The sequence below is a fragment of the Schistocerca nitens genome, chromosome 1, assembly GCF_023898315.1.
Source record: "Schistocerca nitens isolate TAMUIC-IGC-003100 chromosome 1, iqSchNite1.1, whole genome shotgun sequence".
Taxonomy (NCBI): Eukaryota; Metazoa; Arthropoda; class Insecta; order Orthoptera; family Acrididae; genus Schistocerca; species Schistocerca nitens.
Genome location: NC_064614.1, coordinates 789,708,484 through 789,728,889, shown reverse-complemented (window position 1 = coordinate 789,728,889; position 20,406 = coordinate 789,708,484). Strand labels below are relative to the sequence as shown.

Genomic DNA, 20,406 nt, shown 5'->3' with positions numbered 1-20,406 from the left:
AACTGCTTCCAGTTGCTGACCTGCTATTTTGTAGCTAAATGGTAAGGGATCTATCTTTCTATGTATTCACAGCACATTACACTTGTCTACATTGAGATTAAGTTGCCATTCCCTGCACCATGCGTCAATTCGTTGCAGATCCTCCTGCATTTCAGTACAGTTTTCCATTGTTACAACCTCTCGATACACCACAGCATCATCTGCAAAAAGCCTCAGTGAACTTCCGATGTCATCCACCAAGTCATTTATGTATATTGTGAATAGCAACGGTCCTATGACCCTCCCCTGCGGCACACCTGAAATCACTCTTACTTCGGAAGACTTCTCTCCATTGAGAATGACATGCTGCGTTCTGTTATCTAGTAACTCTTCACTCCAATCACACAACTAGTCTGATAGTCCATATACTCTTACTTTGTTCATTAAATGACTGTGGGGAACTGTATCGAACGCCTTGTGGAAGTCAAGAAACACGGCATCTACCTGTGAACCGGTGTCTATGGCCCTCTGAGTCTCGTGGACGAATAGCGCGAGCTAGGTTTCACGCGACCGTCTTTTTCTAAACCAATGCTGATTCCTACAGAGTAGATTTCTAGTCTCCAGAAAAGTCATTATACTCGAACATAATACGTGTTCCAAAATTCTACAACTGATCGACGTTAGAGATATAGGTCTATAGTTCTGCACATCTGTTCGACGTCCCTTCTTGAAAACGGGGATGACCTGTGCCCTTTTCCAATCCTTTGGAACGCTACGCTCTTCTAGAGACCTACAGTACACCGCTGCAAGAAGGGGGGCAAGTTCCTTCGCATACTCTGTGTAAAATCGAACTGGTATCCCATCAGGTCCAGCGGCCTTTCCTCTTTTGAGCGATTTTAATTGTTTCTCTATCCCTCTGTCATCTATTTTGATAGCTACCATTTTGTCATCTGTGCGACAATCTAGAGAAGGAACCTACAGTGCAGTCTTCCTCTGTGAAACAGCTTTGTAAAAAGACATTTAGTATTTCGGCCTTTAGTCTGTCATCCTCTGTTTCAGTACCATTTTGGTTACAGAGTGTCTGGACATTTTGTTTTGATCCACCTACCGCTTTGACATAAGACCAAAATTTCTTAGGATTTTCTGCCAAGTCAGTACATAGAACTGCAATAGTAGATCAGCCTATTTCATTTTATGTAGTAGACAGTGACAAAATATACATAATCAGATCGAGAAACCACACCAGTCTTGGGTATTATTTAAACAATCCCATCACAATATTAATTGTGAGCTTTTTTTAAAAAAAAAAGGGGGGGGGGGCTGGATGTCAAACTGGCCGACTGGGAGCAGGAGAGGCACCACAGGACATTTTAATTTCCAGTGCCCTGAATATACTTTGATGGCATCCATTACAAAATAGTACACATTTGAATTCCACAGAGCGAAATACAGTGACGTGCGATAGAAGAATGCTATGTGAAGAGGCGTGGCACTGCACTTTGGCACACAATACATCTTACATTTCTTTGAACACATATGTTTTGTATATCAGACTCTTCAGAAAGATGTGTGCTACAAAATGAACATATTTTTCAAAAGTCAATTTCTTAAAATTTTTGCGACCTACCTCAAAACGCTCTCGGGGAGGGGGGGGGGGGGGGGGGGGCAGATTGGAAATAGTGTTGATCTGGGGCTGATGCACAGAGCAGTCTGAGTTGTAGTGGGAAGGTGAGGTGAATAGTCTCCACGTGGCCCGTGTTTACGTTTAGTGATTTCGCTGGTTCCTCTTCATTTATTGCTCTCGTGTCAAATGAAAACAAAACAGATTTCTGTGGCCAGGAGCTGTCAAGTGAATTAAAATATGTTCACATAAATGTGGAAGGTTAAAATATGTTATTAGTTTTAGATTTTATTTCCACCATTCTGACAGTCAAGCTAATCGCCTTGCGGAACAGTGAAGTTATTTTTGTTGGTTTGCTAAAGAAATTTGGCTTTTATTAATCTTTTCCTCTGAGGCAGTCAATTTATTTGAAACGAAGTGTTGAATTCCACACTATTGGTTAGTTTCCACTGTTCGCTGCGTATCAAATGTGCATGTTTTCATCTTGCATGTGTGGCATTATGCCATAATAAAGAACCAAACATAAGATAATACAGTACTGGTACTCCAAGAAAATTTACATCTGAATCTGGATACAAGAATGTGCGCATTAAACCAAATTATGAATTTTAGTATGGTTCATGAAATTCTGATGCTCTTGGAGTATCCTCTAATGTCTTGTTTCTCTTAAGATCTTGCAGTGTTTTACACGTAATGAACGCTCAGGCTTCCTGCCTCATCGTAGCTCTGCAAACACGGTGATGCCTGTTATCTGGCACACTCTGGCAACTGCTGAAACGAACCTATTTCTAACTGGTCGCAGGAAAATATTGAGAATGGCTGTTTGAAAAGCATTACTTTCAAAGTAAATTTCCTTTTACACAAGCTGAACTATGTGCGAGAATGTAAGATGAATTTCTTAAATCACAGAGCATTTTGACTCTCATTTAAAAATCAACTGTTTGAGGACGACCTTTAAGAAAAATTTTGAGACCAGATCAAACGTTTATGTCGTTATTAAAAATTTTACTGGCACATTTGTATGATTTTTCTTAAAGTGTAACACACACAAAAATGATCAACATTATGTATCAAAGCTTTGCTTTTCTTGTAGCAGCACTATGTGTATTAATTTAAACCATTTACTTTTCATATATTTGTGTGTACGCGCTACTTAACAGTGATACTGCTATTGGCTGACTATATCAAGTGCCCTATGCACTGAATATCCGCTGTCATCAGCTGGCATATGACGTGAATGAGCTAGGACTTGCTTATAAAAGTGCACTGCAATCTTGATTTCAATGCTTCAGAAAGTATGTATATATTTTAACTGAGTTTCGTTTTCTAAAGGGCGGGAAATTCTACGCTGGTGTATAAAACCATAAACATTCAAAGGATTGATAAGTTTTACAGTTCCGAGGAAAAGTATACTGTCACTTAACACGGAATAAGTGTATTTTCACCTGGGAGAAAGTGTATTTTTAACTATGGGACTAAACATCTGAGGTCATCAGTCCACTAGAACTTAGAACTACTTAAACCTAACTAACCTAAGGACATCACATACATCCATGCCAGAGGCAGGATTCGTACCTACGACCGAAGCGGTCGTGCGGTTCCAGACTGAAGCACCTAGAACTGCTTGGCCACTGAGGCCGGCAATCTTTAAATGTACACTTGAGTAAATCACACAAAGTGTTGTTATAAAGTCACTGATCAACCAATACTCGCTTTTTTTTAGGATTAATACTGAATCTTTTCCTTTCAAAAGTAGTATGTAAATACACATACTCACTAACTATTAAAGAAACATTTTATATTTCTCAGCCCAAGTATTTTGTTTGTCTGTGGACAAACCAAACAGTATGCATTTGGATGTGGAATTGCCATCATCTCAAAAGGTCCATAATATAAATCAATATATTTCTTTTTCTCCTTGTTGTGCTCACTTCTCCTTTGTCATCACCAATACCAGATCCCCAACTCTTTATCTCTCTGTCACCTTCACCTTTGTGTCATGTCTTTGCTTTCTTTGCATTGCTCTTCTCTCCGTGTTTTCCCATGTAAAATTTTCCAGCTCTTCTGTTCTCTTCTCACCTCATTACGCGCGGGGTTTGGGGGGCAATCGACATGTTCTGAGATCAGATTTGGTGGCTTTGTCTTGAATCCACCTCCCATGGTGAAAATCCCATTGAGCTATGCTTCACGCAGTTCATTACAGTTTCAAAATCTTTTAGATACTGCACCCAAGAGCTATGTCTATTGCTACAGTATGTCCTGCAGATCTGCCCCAGTTCTCTCACATATAGTTTTGCTGGATTGCTCGAGGGATGATACACTGAGATTCTTATATGCTTTATCTCTGCAGTGTTCTAAACTTAATCCAATCATTACTAGCGAATTGGGATCCATTGTCACTTAATAGCTTTGGTACACTAATCAAAGGGAAATGCTCTTGTGTGAACTTGGAAATCAGACTCGTACTGGTTGCCCGTTTGATTGCATACAACTTGATATTCAAAAGTTTCTGCCTAGGCAGGCATGTGCCATGTTTCATTAATACAAGACATTAAAAATAAGGCTTACTACCACCAGCCAAGACATCGTGTTCAATAAGCAACAAAGTGTCTCCAAGCACTGATGATGACTGATATCAGTCGAAATCGATTTGCAACAAGATAGATAAATTATGTTTCTGCAACTGGTTGCTACATTGTTTATAATTTTAAATATAACTATTGAATTCTACAAAAACATCTTCTAAGACATATGGCGCATGGATACATTGTGTAAGCATACTGATTTCCTATAAAAATAACCAACATGTGGAAATAGTATCTTTGTATAATTTCAAAGAGCCTCTTTGCTGTCATCTGCCACTGACTATCAATGTTATTGTAATGTTATAGTGAGAACCTCAATACGGCATTAATCCTGGTCTTACATAGCCTTCAGGGTCCGGCCCCAGTAGCTGAGTGGTCAGCGTGACAGAATGTCAATCCTAAGGTCCCAGGTTCGATTCCCGGCTGGGTCGGAGATTTTCTCCGCTCAGGGACTGGGTGTTGTGTTGTCCTAATCATCATCATTTCATCCCCATCGACGCACATGTTGCCTAAGTGGCGTCAACTCGAAAGACCTGCACCAGGCGAACAGTCTACACGACGGGAGGCCCTAGCCACACGACATTTCATTTCATTGCCTTCAGGGATTTTTCACTGACTTCCACCACAAGGTTTTGGCTGTCAGATGCACCTTCCAGTTATTTGTCCTCCAATTTTCTGTCTGGTCTTTCTGGTTCTGCACTGTACTTTGTTGAACAGGGTCTTTGGAGGAACATCCTTAAGTAGTATAAGTACCCATATTGATATCTTCAGGGTCTCGAGAAATTCTGCTGCTATCTTGACCAGTTGCTCTGCCTCCTCCCATGGAGATGTGTTGGGCACCATCTTGTTTAGCTAATCTGCTGTTTCCAACCCTCATAGTCAAAGATTACAGCACTTTTGTCTAGACCAGTGGTTCCCATCCTTTCTGAGACCGTTACCCATGAATGCAATCAGATATAGCTGGTACCACCGTCTCCCCACCATCATCAGCATTAGTGCTTAGCTAAACTTTACAATGAAAATGAGTTTTCTTCGAATGTTTGTAATTCTCCAATGATGAAAGATAAATGATATTTGGTTTTGTAGGTGTTTTAATTAACCACAAACTAATGAGCTGATGAGAGAATTTATATTGAAAATTGATGGTAATCTTTTTTATGTAGAATGATGAAGCAATTCTTGTTACATTGCAAATGTAACATTGAGGGTAGAGATTTATTACAAAACGTGCTCTCTGCACTACTCCTCTCCCTAGTGACACTTGCTTGCCCCACACCCTGCATTCACATTTAAAGTTGACCAAGCTAGAATGTGTGCACTATACTTAGCATTTGTGAAACACTTGATTGCTGGATTCCTTGAAATTTGAAAACTTCGTGCATCATTTATGCCTCTAATAATATGTTGTAGCCATTACATAGTTAGTGTTGTGTTGTGTTGTCAGTTAGTTCGTTTATTGTTGCGAAGTGAATAATGAAGCAATTTCTGGTCTAATGGGGGAGCCTACAATTTTGGGAAGGAATTTTCATGAAATATTTAAACATATATGTGACATACCTATTTGATTTTTATAGTCGTATATGCATGATGCAAAGTATGTGCCTAGTGGGTGGAATTTCTGAGGAAGACATTCATTTTATAAGCTGTAACCACCACCTTTTTGTTTTTAACCCTTGGGGTTTTTTACCCGTTGGGGGTAATTACCCCCAGACTGGAAACCACAGGTCCAGAGAGACCCCCCCACCCCAAGTTTTAGGCCTTGACATAAACCTTCTCCAATCTGTTCAAAGAAAACCGTCTGAACTAGCTCCCCCTGATGTGAGGTGATGTTAACAAGTGGCTATCCTTGTTAGATTAGGGACATCCTAAAAACCAAGACTGCAGTGCTATACATCTCTTTCCCTGTTTCCTGCTTCAGATTTTTCTGGCCCAAATTATCCTGTGAAGTAGGCATAACAGACTCCTCCCTCGTTCTCTTATTCTCTTCTTGGGAGTGGGAGGGGCTTTTTACTCCTTTCACTCTGAGACCGTCTTCTTTGAAGGTCTTAGGTTGAAGACTTTTTAATTCGCTGCATTTGTTTGTAGAAAGCCATTCTTTGCCTTGTTTTCCGCTTTGTTCTCTTAAAAGTGTCCTCCTGTGTGCCCCAGACAAAAATTTGATCTTGATGTGGTCCAACTTTTCATTGACATTTTCCACGTCTTGGGCTGGTGTACCCACCGATCCAGTTGCAGAAACAGCTTACATCAGTTCAGCATTTGATGTTTGAATATTTGAGGTATTATCAAGTCCATCAGTTTTTAAATTAGTTTGTGTTCTCCAGTTTGGTCCCACAAGGTTTGGGTTATACGAAGTCGACACCGTCAGAGCCCCACGGCAGGGTAACGCTAATTACTCGGGGAGTTTGCCTGATATCACTGAGGTTCCATTCAACATGCATTTTCCCATATACCACACATTCATCCCTCACCATTGATCGCATCATACCTTGCATTGGGCAAGTACTTTCATTTCGTCCTATTTGTTCAATCTGACACACATTTTCATGTGAATTGGATGGCCCAAGAAGGAGTAGTTGTTCCCCTTACTTCTGAAAGGATCTACTTCTGCATGGGAGCAAGCTTCTGGGAAAAAATACACACTCTTGAGGCAGGGTGAAAAACTAATGTTAATATGGTAAGTGATTTTAGCCTTCACAAAAGGAACTATCTCATTTGGGAGAGTGCTAAAATAGGTCATTTTTGTCAGTAGAACATACCACACTGTGTGTCTTACTCCACAGTGGTAAAGACAGTATTTTGAGTTGGTCTGAAGATATTACCTTGCATGCATCATGTTGGTATAGTGATCTACCCTGTTGGTAGCTGTTTTTATTTTCCATTACAATCAGTTGGCACTACAGCACTCAGTCTACCATGCAGATCACCCATTTGGTTGATTTCTTTTCTGGATTTATTCCATATGAAAGATATATATAGGAATAGTGAAGTGGTCACTGGTGTCTGCTGAGCACTCAGCTGTTTACATAAGGCGAGGAGAGTGGAGTTAAATATAACTGATGAAGAATGATCCTTAACAGTGCTGAATAGTGACATCACCTCCAACTCAGTAGACATAAGACTTGCCATTACGAAGCTATCAGCAATTTGGACTCAGGATGCAGCTGTATCATAGCATCAGTACACATGTATCAGCATATTTACTAGGATGGATTGGTCCTAATTCACTGACGTATTGTTGCATATCAGTACATAAACATCACAAACAAAAGCATAACACTTGTCTCCATCGCTCAGCCACTTCACCACTATTGTAGCTTCTTGTAGCCCTTCTGAAGACCCAAAAGTTCACAGGAGGAACTTAATAATACAGCTAATAATGTTCTGGAAAGAAGAGACTCAGCCCAAAGTTATTATTGTGACTTCAGAATGAAGTAAACCATAGTGAAACAACCTTCTTATGCACAATTTTGTTTGCACTGATTTTGTGGCACAATTAATGAAACAGGGTCACCAGTTTCTTAGTGCTGATGGTGGTGGTATGCTGTCATGGCACATGCATTTTCATGATCTGTAGAAGCTAAATCCAGCACTATTTATGATTAAGAACATTGTCAGCAATCACCACCAGTGATGTAAGGAAATTTGTGTACTTCGTATACATTGATTTCTTGATTTCATGTGCAATAATACATTCACGAACAGTGAGAAGTTGAATTTGACACACCTATGAAGTATGATGAAGTACCTACTTTCTTTTGTCCTGATGATGATAGTATCATGTTTGTAGAACAGAGTTTGCAAGACACCAAAAGAATTGGGAAGCCATCCCATCTGTGACCATTGTGTGTGCCACAGCTTGTGAAGTTTAGTTTGCTTGGTCTAGGACATGCACATTATCACTTGATGATGTCGTAGAAATGCTTAGTAGGTTAGATGAGATACAATCTGGAGATTGAGAGGGGAAAAAACCTCCACATGCCTGTGGAGTGTTAACAATACCATTCAAACATAGTAAGTGTGTGATGGGGTGGTGCATTGTTTTGCTAAAAGTCTGCATGACGCTGTAGGTGAACATGTGCACATGTTAGGTAAGTGTCTCTCAACAGTGACAGACAATGGCAGAGTTATCAGCGGCTCCATTTGATTTTGTGTAAACATCTTCCAGATGCAGGTACCTGTACTACCTGCCCAAATGATGTAATGTTGGCATGTAGTGTGTACACATGCAGGGTGATGGATACTCTACACTACAGTGAAGTGGTAGTTCCAGATGATATGACTACTCATTAACTACATTTATTTGGTGACTGATTTGCTGTACTGTTTCCATCTACCCACTTACAATCTGCAGTACTTGACGGTTGTTGACTGGCAGCAGCAGTTTTTCATCAGTAAAGGTGCTAATTATACATCTGTGATAAGGTAGCACAGGAAACTTAAGTGCTTGAGTGACCTCAAAGTTCTAGTGAGATCTGACAACATCTCAATCACATTACATGCTGGGCTGTTACATCAGTCATGACAACCAGAGCACTCCCCAACTCACTGGCTGTGTAAAGTTTAATTACTCGTGAGTGCATTTCAGTACAAGCCCATCCATCGAAAAATAACATCTTTCAGTCCTAAATTTAGTCATCCATGCCATACATAGTATTCGTTTACTAGTTTCTTGTTTGAAAGGAAGAGCTGGTCCATAAGATCAAGGGATGATTTTTCTGTTGTTAGGGTATCTTTACTTACTGTCCATATTTGAGCTGCACTGTGTAACATAAAATTTCAGAAGGTTTCCACAAGGATTGAAGGCTGTCTTTTAAAAACAGCCAGTTTCCAAATCCAAGTTTAAAATGAACTCCTGACACAGTACTAATACTTTCAGAGAATTTAAGAGCCACTTCAGTGTTCTGTGGGATTGTAATCCAGTGAAATAAATGGAATAGTGTGTGAACCTGAGTGGTTTAATTCTACTTGGTTTACGTGTAGTAACTGTAAATTCACTAAAATGATTTGAAAAATGTGAAAACTGTTAATGTCAAGAGGATATTGGTTGTTAACATGATAAAATCATAGAGATTTGTCCCAAACTTAGGCAAATGCTACAACGTATTTTACTAATAGGTAATGATTGTCACATTTCTATATCCTTGCCTTTGATATTATCTGAGTAGGTTATGAGATGACAAATCTATAATTTTGTGTTATTGACACAAAGGTCTAATTGAATAAAAATTAAGAACATAGCAAAGTAATGTTGAGCTCTGGTGACAAGTACACTTTCAAATGTAAGCTCTATGGCCCCTGCACATTTAACAAAATTATGTAATTGAATTTTTAAGGTGTTACTGTTTCTGTCTGCTCACTACAGTTAAGTGAAACAGTAAACTGAATATGAATAGGACAGTCTTGCCCTTATCTTTTGATGCTGTCTGCTCAGCATCTAGCATTGCCAAAACTGTGAATAATGTTCAATGTTTGTGACATGCTTTGAAGAAAAGATAACTAGATGTATGTTTTAAATTGCTTAATTGATGACAGAGAAAAAGCTCAAAGTAATTTTATGAAATGTGTTTGCATGTTACCCTGTAGTGTTTTTTTAAAGGGCTGATTTATATAATGCAGTTGGTCTTAGATTACCAAAAAAATGAACTTGGCTATCTATGTTGCATAAACATGAATTTTGGGTTATTTCACCATGAACCAGGTTCATCTTTTACTAACAAATTTTTGCAGATCAAGTCTAGTTGTAGTTGTTATCTCACAGCTTAGTAACATCGAAAAAGAACAAATTTCATTTTTGCAAATACAAATTGAAAATAACTGAATAATAAAGGAGTTGTCACTAACATACACTGCTTTTCAAAAAATCAGTTTGTAACATTTCATTGGTTATTTAAATAATGAGTGCAGATAATAATTTCTCCCATATGAATTCTTGAAGACAATCTGTGGTTAATGTGAAGAAGTTTAAAAGTCAGAGGGGGAAAAAATGAAATGTGAACTAGTTGTATTGAATAGTAAGTACGTGGAGTTTGACAAGAGGCAACAATTGTTAAATATACCTTATAAAATAGCTCTGTAGGATTGAAAAGCAGCAACTACACAATTTGTATTAAATTGAAGGCAAGCCAATCATCGGGGGGGGGGGGGGGGGGATAATTTAACTACCTAATGCTTATTGCTCAATGTGCTATGACAACTGCATGCACATTGATGGACGAAATAATGAGAAGATAAAGGTCACTCATGAAATGAAATTCTGTCTTGGTGGCTCAGCAATTATGTGCTGGACTATGATGCCTACGGTCTGGAGTTTGCCTTCCAATTTTTTCATTTTCCTCCCCCCCCCCCCACACACACCACCCCACCCCCACACCCCACCCCACCCCACCCCACCCCACCCCATCCCCACATCACTTTTTTTGCCTCTGGCATTAGGAATGTGGAAAACGCCAGGTTACGCTCTGATTCAGAGTCCATATACCATATACGAAAGGATCACGCCTATTTATAGTAAATCAGTGTGATTTTCAAACCAGCCTTCAGTTTAATGACAACTTTATCTAAGCAGACATTACAAAGGCATACCTCTGCCCCTCTTTGCCTTGATAATTTCTTTAGCAGGGACAACAATGGCTTGAAAACCATGCTACTTTATCCTGTGCAAGCTTCTTCATCTCCCAGTACGTACTGCATCCTACATCCTTCTGAATCTGCTTAGTGTATTCATCTCTTGGTCTCCCTCTACAATTTTTACCCTCCACGCTGCCCTCCAATACTAAATTGGCGATCCCTTGATGCCTCAGAACATGTCCTACCAACTGATCCCTTCTTCTAGTCAAGTTGTCCCTCAAACTCCTCTTCTCCCCACTCCTACTCAATACCTCCTCATTGGTTATGTGATCTACCCATCTAATCTTGAGCATTCTTCTGTAGCACCACATTTCGAAAGCTTCTATTCTCTTTTTGTCCGAACTATTTATCGTCCATGTTTCACTTCCATACAGGGCTCCACTCCATACAGATACTTTCAGAAACGACTTCCTGACACTTAAATCTATATTCGATGTTAACAAATTTCTCTTCTTCAGAAAGGCTTTCCTTGCCATTGCCAGTCTACGTTTTATATCCTCTCTACTTCGACCATCATCAGTTATTTTGCTCCCCAAATAGCAAAACTCCTTTACTACTTTAAGTGTCTCATTTCCTAATCTAATTCCCTCACCATCATCCGACTTAATTCGACTACATTCCATTATCCTCGTTTTGCTTTTGTTGATGTTTATCTTATACCCTCCTTTCAAGACACTGTCCATTCCGTTCAACTGCTATTCCAAGTCCTTTGCTGTCTCTGATGGAAGTACAGTGTCATCGGCGAACCTCAAAGTTTTATTTCTTCTCCATGGATTTTAATTCCTACTCCGAATTTTTCTTTTGTTTCCTTTACTGCTTGCTCAATATACAGATTGAACAATATCGGGGAGAGACTACAACCCTGTCTCACTCCCTTCCCAACCACTGCTTCCCTTTCATGTCCCTCGATTCTTATAACTGCCATCCAGTTTCTGTACAAATTGTAAATAGCCTTTCGCTCCCTGTATTTTTACCCCTGCCACCTTCAGAATTTTAAAGAGAGTATTCCAGTCAACATTGTCAAAAGCTTTCTCTTAAGTCTACAAATGCTAGAAACGTAGGTTTGCCTTTTCCTAATCTAGCTTCAAAAATAAGTCGTAGGGTCAGTATTGCCTCATGTGTTCCCATATTTCTACGGAATCCAAACTAAGCTTCCCCGAGGTCGGCTTCTACCCGTTTTTCCATTCGTCTGTAAAGAATTCGTGTTAGTATTTTGCAGCCGTGACTTATTAAACTGATAGTTCAGTAATTTTCACATCTGTCAACGCATGCTTTCTTTGGGATTGGAATTATTATATTCTTCTTGAAGTCAGAGGGTATTTCGCGTGTCTGATACATTTTGCTCATCAGATGATAGAGTTTTGCCAGCACTGGCTCTCCCAAGGCTGTCAGTAGTTCTAATGGAATGTTGTCTACTCCCGGGGCCGTGTTTCGACTTAGGTCTTTCAGTGCTCTATCAAACTCTTCACGCAGTATCATATCTCCCATTTCATCTACATCCTCTTCTATTTCTATAACATTGCCCTCGAGTACATCACCCTTGTATAGACCCTCTATATACTCCCACTTTTCTGCTTTCCCTTCTTTGCTTAGAACTGGCTTTCCATCTGAGTTCTTGATATTCATACAAGTGGTTTTCTTTTCTCCAAAGGTCTCCTTAATTTTCCTGTAGGCAGTATCTATCTTACCCCTAGTGAGATAAGCCTCTACATCCTTACATTTGTCCTCTAGCCATCTCTGCTTAGCCATTTTGCACTTCCTGTTGATCTCATTTTTGAGACATTTGTATTCCTTTTTGCCTGCTTCATTTATTGCATTTTTATAGTTTCACCTTGCGTCAATTAAATTCTCTCACCCAAGGTTTTCTACTATCCCTTGTCTTTTTACCTACTTGATCCTCTGCTGCCTTCACTACTTCATCCCTCAAAGCTACCCATTCTTCTTCTACTGTATTTCTTTCCCCCATTCTTGACAACTGTTCCCTTATGCTCTCCCTGAAACTATGTACAATCTCTGGTTTAGTCAGTTTATCCAGGTCCCACGTTCTTAAATTCCCACCTTTTTGCAGTTTCTTCAGTTTTAATCTACAGTTCATAACCAATATATTGTGGTCAGAGTCCACATCTGCCCCTGGAAGTGTCTTACAGTTTAAGGCCTGGTTCCTAAATCGCTGTCTTACCATTATATAATCTATCTGATACTTTTTAGTATCTCCAGGCTTCTTCCATGTATACAACCTTGTATGATTCTTGAACCAAGTGTTAGCTATGATTAAGTTGTGCTCTGTGCAAAATTCCACTTGGCGGCTTCCTCTTTTGTTTCCTATCCCCAATCCATATTCACCTACTACGTTTCCTTCTCTTCCTTTTCCTACTATTGAATTCCAGTCACCCATGACTATTAAATTTTCGTCTCCCTTCACTATCTGAATAATTTCTTTTATCTCATCATACATTTCTTCAATTTCTTCGTAATCTGCATAGCTAGTTGGTATATAGACTTGTGCTACTGTCATAGGCTTGGACTTCGTGCCTATCTTGGCCACAACAATGTGTTCGCTGTACCGTTTGTAGTAGCTTACCTGCATTCCTTTTGTTTTATTCATTATTAAACCTACTCCTGCATTGCCCCTATTTGATTTTGTATTTATAACCCTGTATGCACCTGACCAAAAGTCTTGTTTCTTCTGCCACCGAACTTCACTAATTCCTACTATATCCAACTTTTTTAACCTATCCGTTTCCCTTTCTAAATTTTCTAACCTACCTGCCCGATTAAGGGATATGACATTCCACACTCCGATCTCCCCCCCCCCCCCCTCCGATCCGAATGGGGGACTATTTTACCTCCGGAATATTTTACCCAAGAGGACGCCATCATCATTCATCCATACAGTAAAGCTGCATGCCCTCGGGAAAAATTACGGCTGTAATTTCCCCTTGCTTTCAGCCGTTCGCAATACCAGCACAGCAAGGCTGTTTTGGTTAGTGTTACAAGGCCAGATCAGTCAATCATCAAGACTTGCCCCTGCAACTACTGAAATGGCTGCTGCCCCTCTTCAGGAACCATACGTTTTTCTGGCCTCTCAACAGATACCCCTCCGTTGTGGTTGCACCTACAGTACGGCTGTCTGTATTACTGAGGCACGCAAGCCTCCCCACCAGTGGCAAGGTCTATGGTCTATGGTTCATGGGGGAGGTCAAGAGCTTTAAGCAGTGAGAATTATATTAGTGGGTTCCCCCCCCCTTTTTTTTTCCCCCCCCTAAAGAAGTTTCTTCCTCTTATTTTGTTCCAACTTTGTCAAATGAAACCTTCAGTAATAAACACTGTGTATACACTATGTATGATTAATATCTGTGGTCAAAGTGTGATATAGCAGTGTTGCCAAGCACATCTCATGCTAATTCAGCTCAACATTGAACCTTATTAAGTGGATTCAAGTTTAGTGTCATACAACAAAGGGACTTTGTTGAACCAGGTTCAGTTTCAGATGTAGGGGCAAAATTGATCTCCGGCCATTGTTTTTTTCGAAATCGGCCATAAGTATTTTTAATTTATGTCTTTATGTTGTATTGAGTAACACAGTAGTTTCATTTGTTTGTTATTGTGTACCATGATTTCAAATTTTCTGTCCAGTGCAAGATTGGAATTATGCCAGGACATATCCATCAAAAGGGCCGTATTGGTGTTGTGTCCAGATCTGGCACACTTACATATGAAGCTGTTCATCAAACTACACAGGTTTGTATATAATTTTTTACACTTATTTTTACTTTTTTGTTCTAATAATGTGTTTGTTAATGTAAATCTGTTTATGCTATCTGCAGGTTGGTCTTGGGCAGACATTATGTGTTGGTATAGGAGGAGACCCTTTTAATGGTACAGATTTCATTGACTGCCTTGAAGTGTTCCTTAATGACCCTGAAACAAGGGGGATTATACTAATTGGAGAAATTGGTGGGGTTGCAGAAGAAAAAGCAGCTGAATATTTACTTGAGCACAATTCGGTAAGTTTTTCCTTTTCCTTTATGAAAATGCTGGTAATACAGAAGATAAAGTTCAATAACAGCAGATTTTAATACATGCAGTAATACAAGGGTAAACCGAAAAGTATTTGCTCACTATTTTCCTAATTTATTACAAAATCAATATAAAATGTGCAACGACATCAGTTTTCAACATGGTCACCCTTATTTTCAATGCACTTGGCCCATTGTTGTACAAGCTTTGCAGTGCCTTGGTTCATTTTTTGGTCAAGCAGCAGACCACATGCTCACCACTTCTTTCACCACTTTATCAGAGGTGAATTCACAGCCTCTTAGACTATCTTTGACCATGCAAATGGAAATCTGATGGAGTAACATCAGGACTGTATGTAAGATGCTCCGACCCCTCAAAATGCATATTCTGAAGAGTATATTCAGAAGAGTGGTAATATATGTCATTAAAAAAGACCACTGTTTGCCAACAGACCACATTGTTTGTTTCAAATTGCAGGCTTCAACTCATTGCAAAGAATATCACCATAATATTGTTTATGGTTTACTCCCTTTTCCAGGTAAAGTACAAGAACTGGCCTTTGTGTGTTCCAAACGCCTTTTGTCATCACCTTTCCTAAAGGGAGTTGACCCTTGAATTTCCATTTGGCTGACAGTATGGGTGTTTCCTTTCCGTGCTCTTGTGTGTGACAAGTACACTTTGCAAGAGCACAAAGCAAACTTTTGTGACAACACTGAAATGTGCCGCAAGCAAAGAGAACAGTGCCATGTAGTAGTTGACATGTGCACCAAGCTGCACTCCCAACCTAAAGCTGATTAGCTCAAAATTGCAGATACTTATTGGCCTAGCCTAAAAAAAAAGAATAATCTTTTCAAAACATTAAGATAACGTAAATCTATTGATCTTCAATCAATGAATCAAATGAATCTTCTATCATTGCAAAGGTTATAAGATATTCACAAATGTGAAAGCATACAATGCTGTTTTCACAAATTGTTTCTATGTATGTTGAACATATTTTTATTTTAAATAAAAGTACAAGTGCCTCTTTCTACTATCCTAAGAAAGAAAATGTCTGTAACAAGTTAAGTTCCTCACTTTATCTGATCACAGAGTGAAGTTTCTTAGTATCTCTGGCACTGTCACTGCTTTACTGAGTATCAAGACTGAAATAAGCATTAGCTATTGCAGAAGATTGAAGATCAATGGATGTTTGCTTTTATAATGTTTATATGGCGGACAATGCTGGAAAGAGAAGAAACAGTAAAATTTTGTTCAAAGTTGTTCTTGCAAAAAAAGAAAACATTCCAGAAGATTAGATACGTGATGTAACAGAATCACTTCATTCTGCCAAGCGGGTAACACTATTTTTACGGCATTTCTCAGCTTTCTCCTCTCTACAACTATCATTATGAATCTCCTATCATTAATTAATAATTAATAATAATAATAATAATATTCATTGTCATTGTCGGCGGTAGCAGCAACAGCAGCAGCAACCATTTGATGCCACTGCTGGAAGAACTGAATAAAACAAGTTTGAAAGTAAACCTGAAAATTAAACTGAATCATTATAAAATCATCACATCAAAAATAAATTAACAATTAAGTTGTAAAACAAGGTAATGAGTTTTCATATCTAATGGAGATTATAACATAGATTGGATATACAGTAAAAGAAATAATCAGAAGAGTAAATGTGACCTAGAGTTAAATGCGACCTAGAGTTAGTTTCATTGGTTAAATAGAGTTTTCAAAATGAAGGTATTCCAATGTCTGTTAAGTGGCAGTGAGATGTAGACCTAAAGTGTGAAAGCCATTCAAAAACGTAGGATTGCACAGCAAGCAGAGAAGAAGTGAACTTGGGAATACCTACAAGAGGGTAAAAGCACGGGGGTCAGGGCAGAGTCTTGGGATGGATGATATAATTATGACTGAAATAAAACTGCCTCACACCCAAAGGAAGTTTGAAAACGACAGTACTTTACTATGCATGGTCGTTTTGGATATGTTCCTCACGATTTGAACTGACTGACCCAGTCAGTTATAAGAGGACCCACGGTTTAATATGGACTCTGAACTTTGGTGAAATGTGGCACCTTTCACATTAACAGGTCACTGCTAGAGGTGGAATAAGCTGTAGTGACAGAACAATCTCTTAACACCAACTACAGATTGAAGCCCAAATCTTTGGATTTGCAGTCAGGTTTTTATCCATTGAGCCACACATTTGTGTTCTGGTGGTTTCCTGCAACTAGAGGAAGCAATGTGGTGCTGGTGTGCAAGACCCACATGTCCCCTTCATCATTGGACTTACTCGAAGTTGCTTTGCCGATCTTTTCAGGATAGCTGACTGCGATGGTCTCCCCCACTTCTTCTCCAAAGATAAGATGCTGTTTGGAGGAATTTTCCCTACTCTTAAAATGTTTGCATACACTCAAGACACTTTTAAATCAATCCTCCTGTATTTCACTTCCACAAGCAGAACACTGCATAACAGTTTCCACATAAATGAATCATATTTTGTAAATCCCATGACTCACATCAGAAACTATTAATTACTTTTACAATAAATACAGTTTCAAAATCTCTCCAAGTTCTCTCAAGTCCACCGTCCGCAATTCTAGCGAGTCAGTAAGTAAGTGTTAGTAAAAGTAAGTGTCTTTTCTTTTATTTTACACAATTCAACTGTTTACAATAATGAGTGACGTAGCACTGTCACGGAGTAAGGCGCGCTTGCTCCTAGTGCTGGTCATGTAACTTCTGTGATGAGCGAGGCAACCACTTGCCCACGCTGATCGACCATCATTACTGCCGTATCCTCTTGACACAAGTCCACTGTGCACAAACAGAAAACCGGCACGAGGAAGACACTCTCCCGTTTCTCATGCTCATACGTAAAATATCGGGTGTTCGAGACAGTGAAAAGCCAAGGACCTCTAGAATTTGCGTCGAAATTCTCGAGGCGCTACAATCTTTTTAATGAGAATGACATGGAGGTAGCCAGACATGTTATCAGGTAATTATTGAGCCCAGGAAGGATTCAGAGGCATGAAAGAATACTGAAACAGTGACCAAATGATATTTTGGTAGGCAACAAAAAGTATGGAATAGATGCATTGACACATGTTGCTGAAGACTGCAGTGTGAGGAAAAATCTAGAGGAGGTTCTTTTTTAGTAATGGAGTTAAATCCTCTAAAGCTTTTTATGTGTAATTTCTCTGTATTTAGTAAATCTGCTCATAAGTATGAAAATAGTGTCCCTAAAACAAATAATAAGTGACCAGGAAGAATTTGAGGTGTTTTTTTTTTTTTTATATTCTGTAACATTTCTCAAGAGAAGTTCGTAATAAGTCAGAGAATGGACGTGGAGAGATGTGGACTGAATCAGTCTTAGCCCTGAGAGGTGAATCATCTCGACATTTACTGCAAGGTTCAACAAAATTGTAAGATCACAGAAATTCGAATGTCTACCAAATCCTTTAAGATATTAATAAAAAATACTAAGTCCCACAGTACTGTAGCAGCATGGGCAGAATACAAGTAATGGGATGAGTAAAGATATCTATTCACATTATAGTGGAATCATTGAGGAATACAAAATTGTCTACAAACTTGCATTCATAATCATAACATAGCACAAAACACAAGTTCATAAACAAGAATTTCAACATAGTAAGTCAGCTTATGTGCCTAACCAATACTCAGTGCCTCCATTATACAGCAATTACCACTACTCATTCATTTTCTTAGACATGTCCTCCTACGTTGTTGTCAGCAAGTAAGTGGGGGCATGCATATATACATGGTGAAGAAAATTTCGCACACTCGGACTTCACAGCGCAATTCCTTACACACTAGCAATACTAAATGTAGAGCAATGCTGTGCAGTTGGGGCAGTGGATAGCATTTCGTGTTAGCATGCAGGAGGTCGAAGGTTCGATTCTGGGTCGTGGCTGACTTGTTTTTGTTTGCTAAAAGTAGTCTGTGTTTGGTTGGTGGGTCATGCACAATCACAGCTCTCGTAAAGATAAGTGTTTAATTGCATAATAACAATTAAGGCAATATTACATCATAATTAAGTAAATGAATACCTATTGTGAGCTATCAATTGAAGGATTCACATTTTTTTGCATATTTTCTGAAAAAAGAAAACATTACATAGGTGCGAGTTTTGGACTAGGATTTGTTTACATTGTGATATACTGTAAGTTATGTGATTATTTCACTAAAGTAAAGTTTGTGTTGCTAGTGTATTCTTATACGCTATCCATTTGATTCTCTAGTAAGTAGTCAAAATGAAAAGTACCGAAATAAGTGGAAACTTTATATACTGTAGGCTCAGCTCTCAGTTCTTTGTTTACTTTTTGTTTCATCACATAAACAATACAGGTTATATCGTTTTTGTTTCTCCAGAAGTTTTGAAATAGTATCTGAACTTTATTCCTAAACTTTCTAAGAAAATTAATTTATTAATTGAGTAGTCTACAATGTTGTTCTTGTTTTAACTGAGACTAAAGCTAAAATTTGTTTGCCATGAGTGAGAAGTGTATGACTTGTCACAGGATTGTTAGTTCCGGGATGTGGTGTGAGGGTTGTTGCAGTTTCTTTCATGTGGGTGACTGTAGTGGTGTGGGAATTGTGGAAATAAATGTGGATCATTGGTTGTGTAGCATTTGCTGCAGAAATAGGAAGATAGTGGAACAGGAGGAGAAGATAGTTGCCCTTCAGGCAGAACTAGGTAAAGCGAAACAAGATCTGGAAAGGTTAAGGGGGGGGGGGGGGGGGAGAAGGGAAAAGAGAGGTGCAAACTGACAACAGGTTATAGAAGAAATAGGAATAGGACGTTCTCAGACAGTGTGGTTGTGAATGTGGAAAACAGGTTTGATCTGTTGTCACAGTTGGAAACTGATGAGCCAAAAATATATGTAGGAGTAGACAGGGCACAACAAATTTTCAAAAAGTGTTTGAAAACTAAGAAGTCAGAAAAAGCTGTGAAGAAGGAGGTTTTGTTGTTAGGTAATTCACATGGTAGAGGTGTTGTCCAACTGTTGCAGAATGAACTAGGGTCAGGTTACCAGCTCACAAACTTTTTTAAAGCTAGTGGAAGTCTGGGTCAGGTGATAGAGGATGTAGGTTCACTTTGTAAAGACGCCACAAAGGAAGACACCGTGGTAATAGTGGGTGGGGCAGGCAACGGCATAGATAGAAACCCTAATTATTCAATCGAAAGAGACTGGTAAAGATAGCTTCAGCAATGAGACATACTGGTATTGGGCTTGTGTCTGTTCTGAGGTGCTATGACTGGCCTCATTTAAACTTTTCTGTTAGGAGAGTTAGTTTAGAGGTGGAACGGCTGCTTGGATCAGATATGGGGTGTCATATCGGTGTGGTTCCTGTCGACTATCAGCAGGTGGCCTTCACCTCAACAGGAAAGGGAAGGGAAAACTGTCTGGGCTAATAGCAAATAACTGAAAAGGGAAGGGGGGGGGGGCACTGTCACAGCAGTAAAGTACCAGTGGGTACAAGTGACAGATCAGCAGTTTTTTTAGGGTAGGGAGGGCCGAAACAAAATATGTTCAGAGACAGGCTGAA

At 39.2% G+C, this 20,406-nt stretch overlaps 1 protein-coding gene across 1 annotated transcript in view; it reads left to right on the top strand.

Moving 5' to 3' along the window:
- LOC126262224 (succinate--CoA ligase [ADP/GDP-forming] subunit alpha, mitochondrial-like) overlaps positions 1-20,406 on the top strand; it is an 82,335-nt gene that overhangs the window by 47,708 nt on the left and 14,221 nt on the right. Inside the window, exons 4-5 of the mRNA XM_049958675.1 lie at positions 14,449-14,553; positions 14,640-14,819. Coding sequence (XP_049814632.1) covers positions 14,449-14,553; positions 14,640-14,819 — 285 coding nt within the window. The remainder of the gene's footprint in view (positions 1-14,448; positions 14,554-14,639; positions 14,820-20,406) is intronic.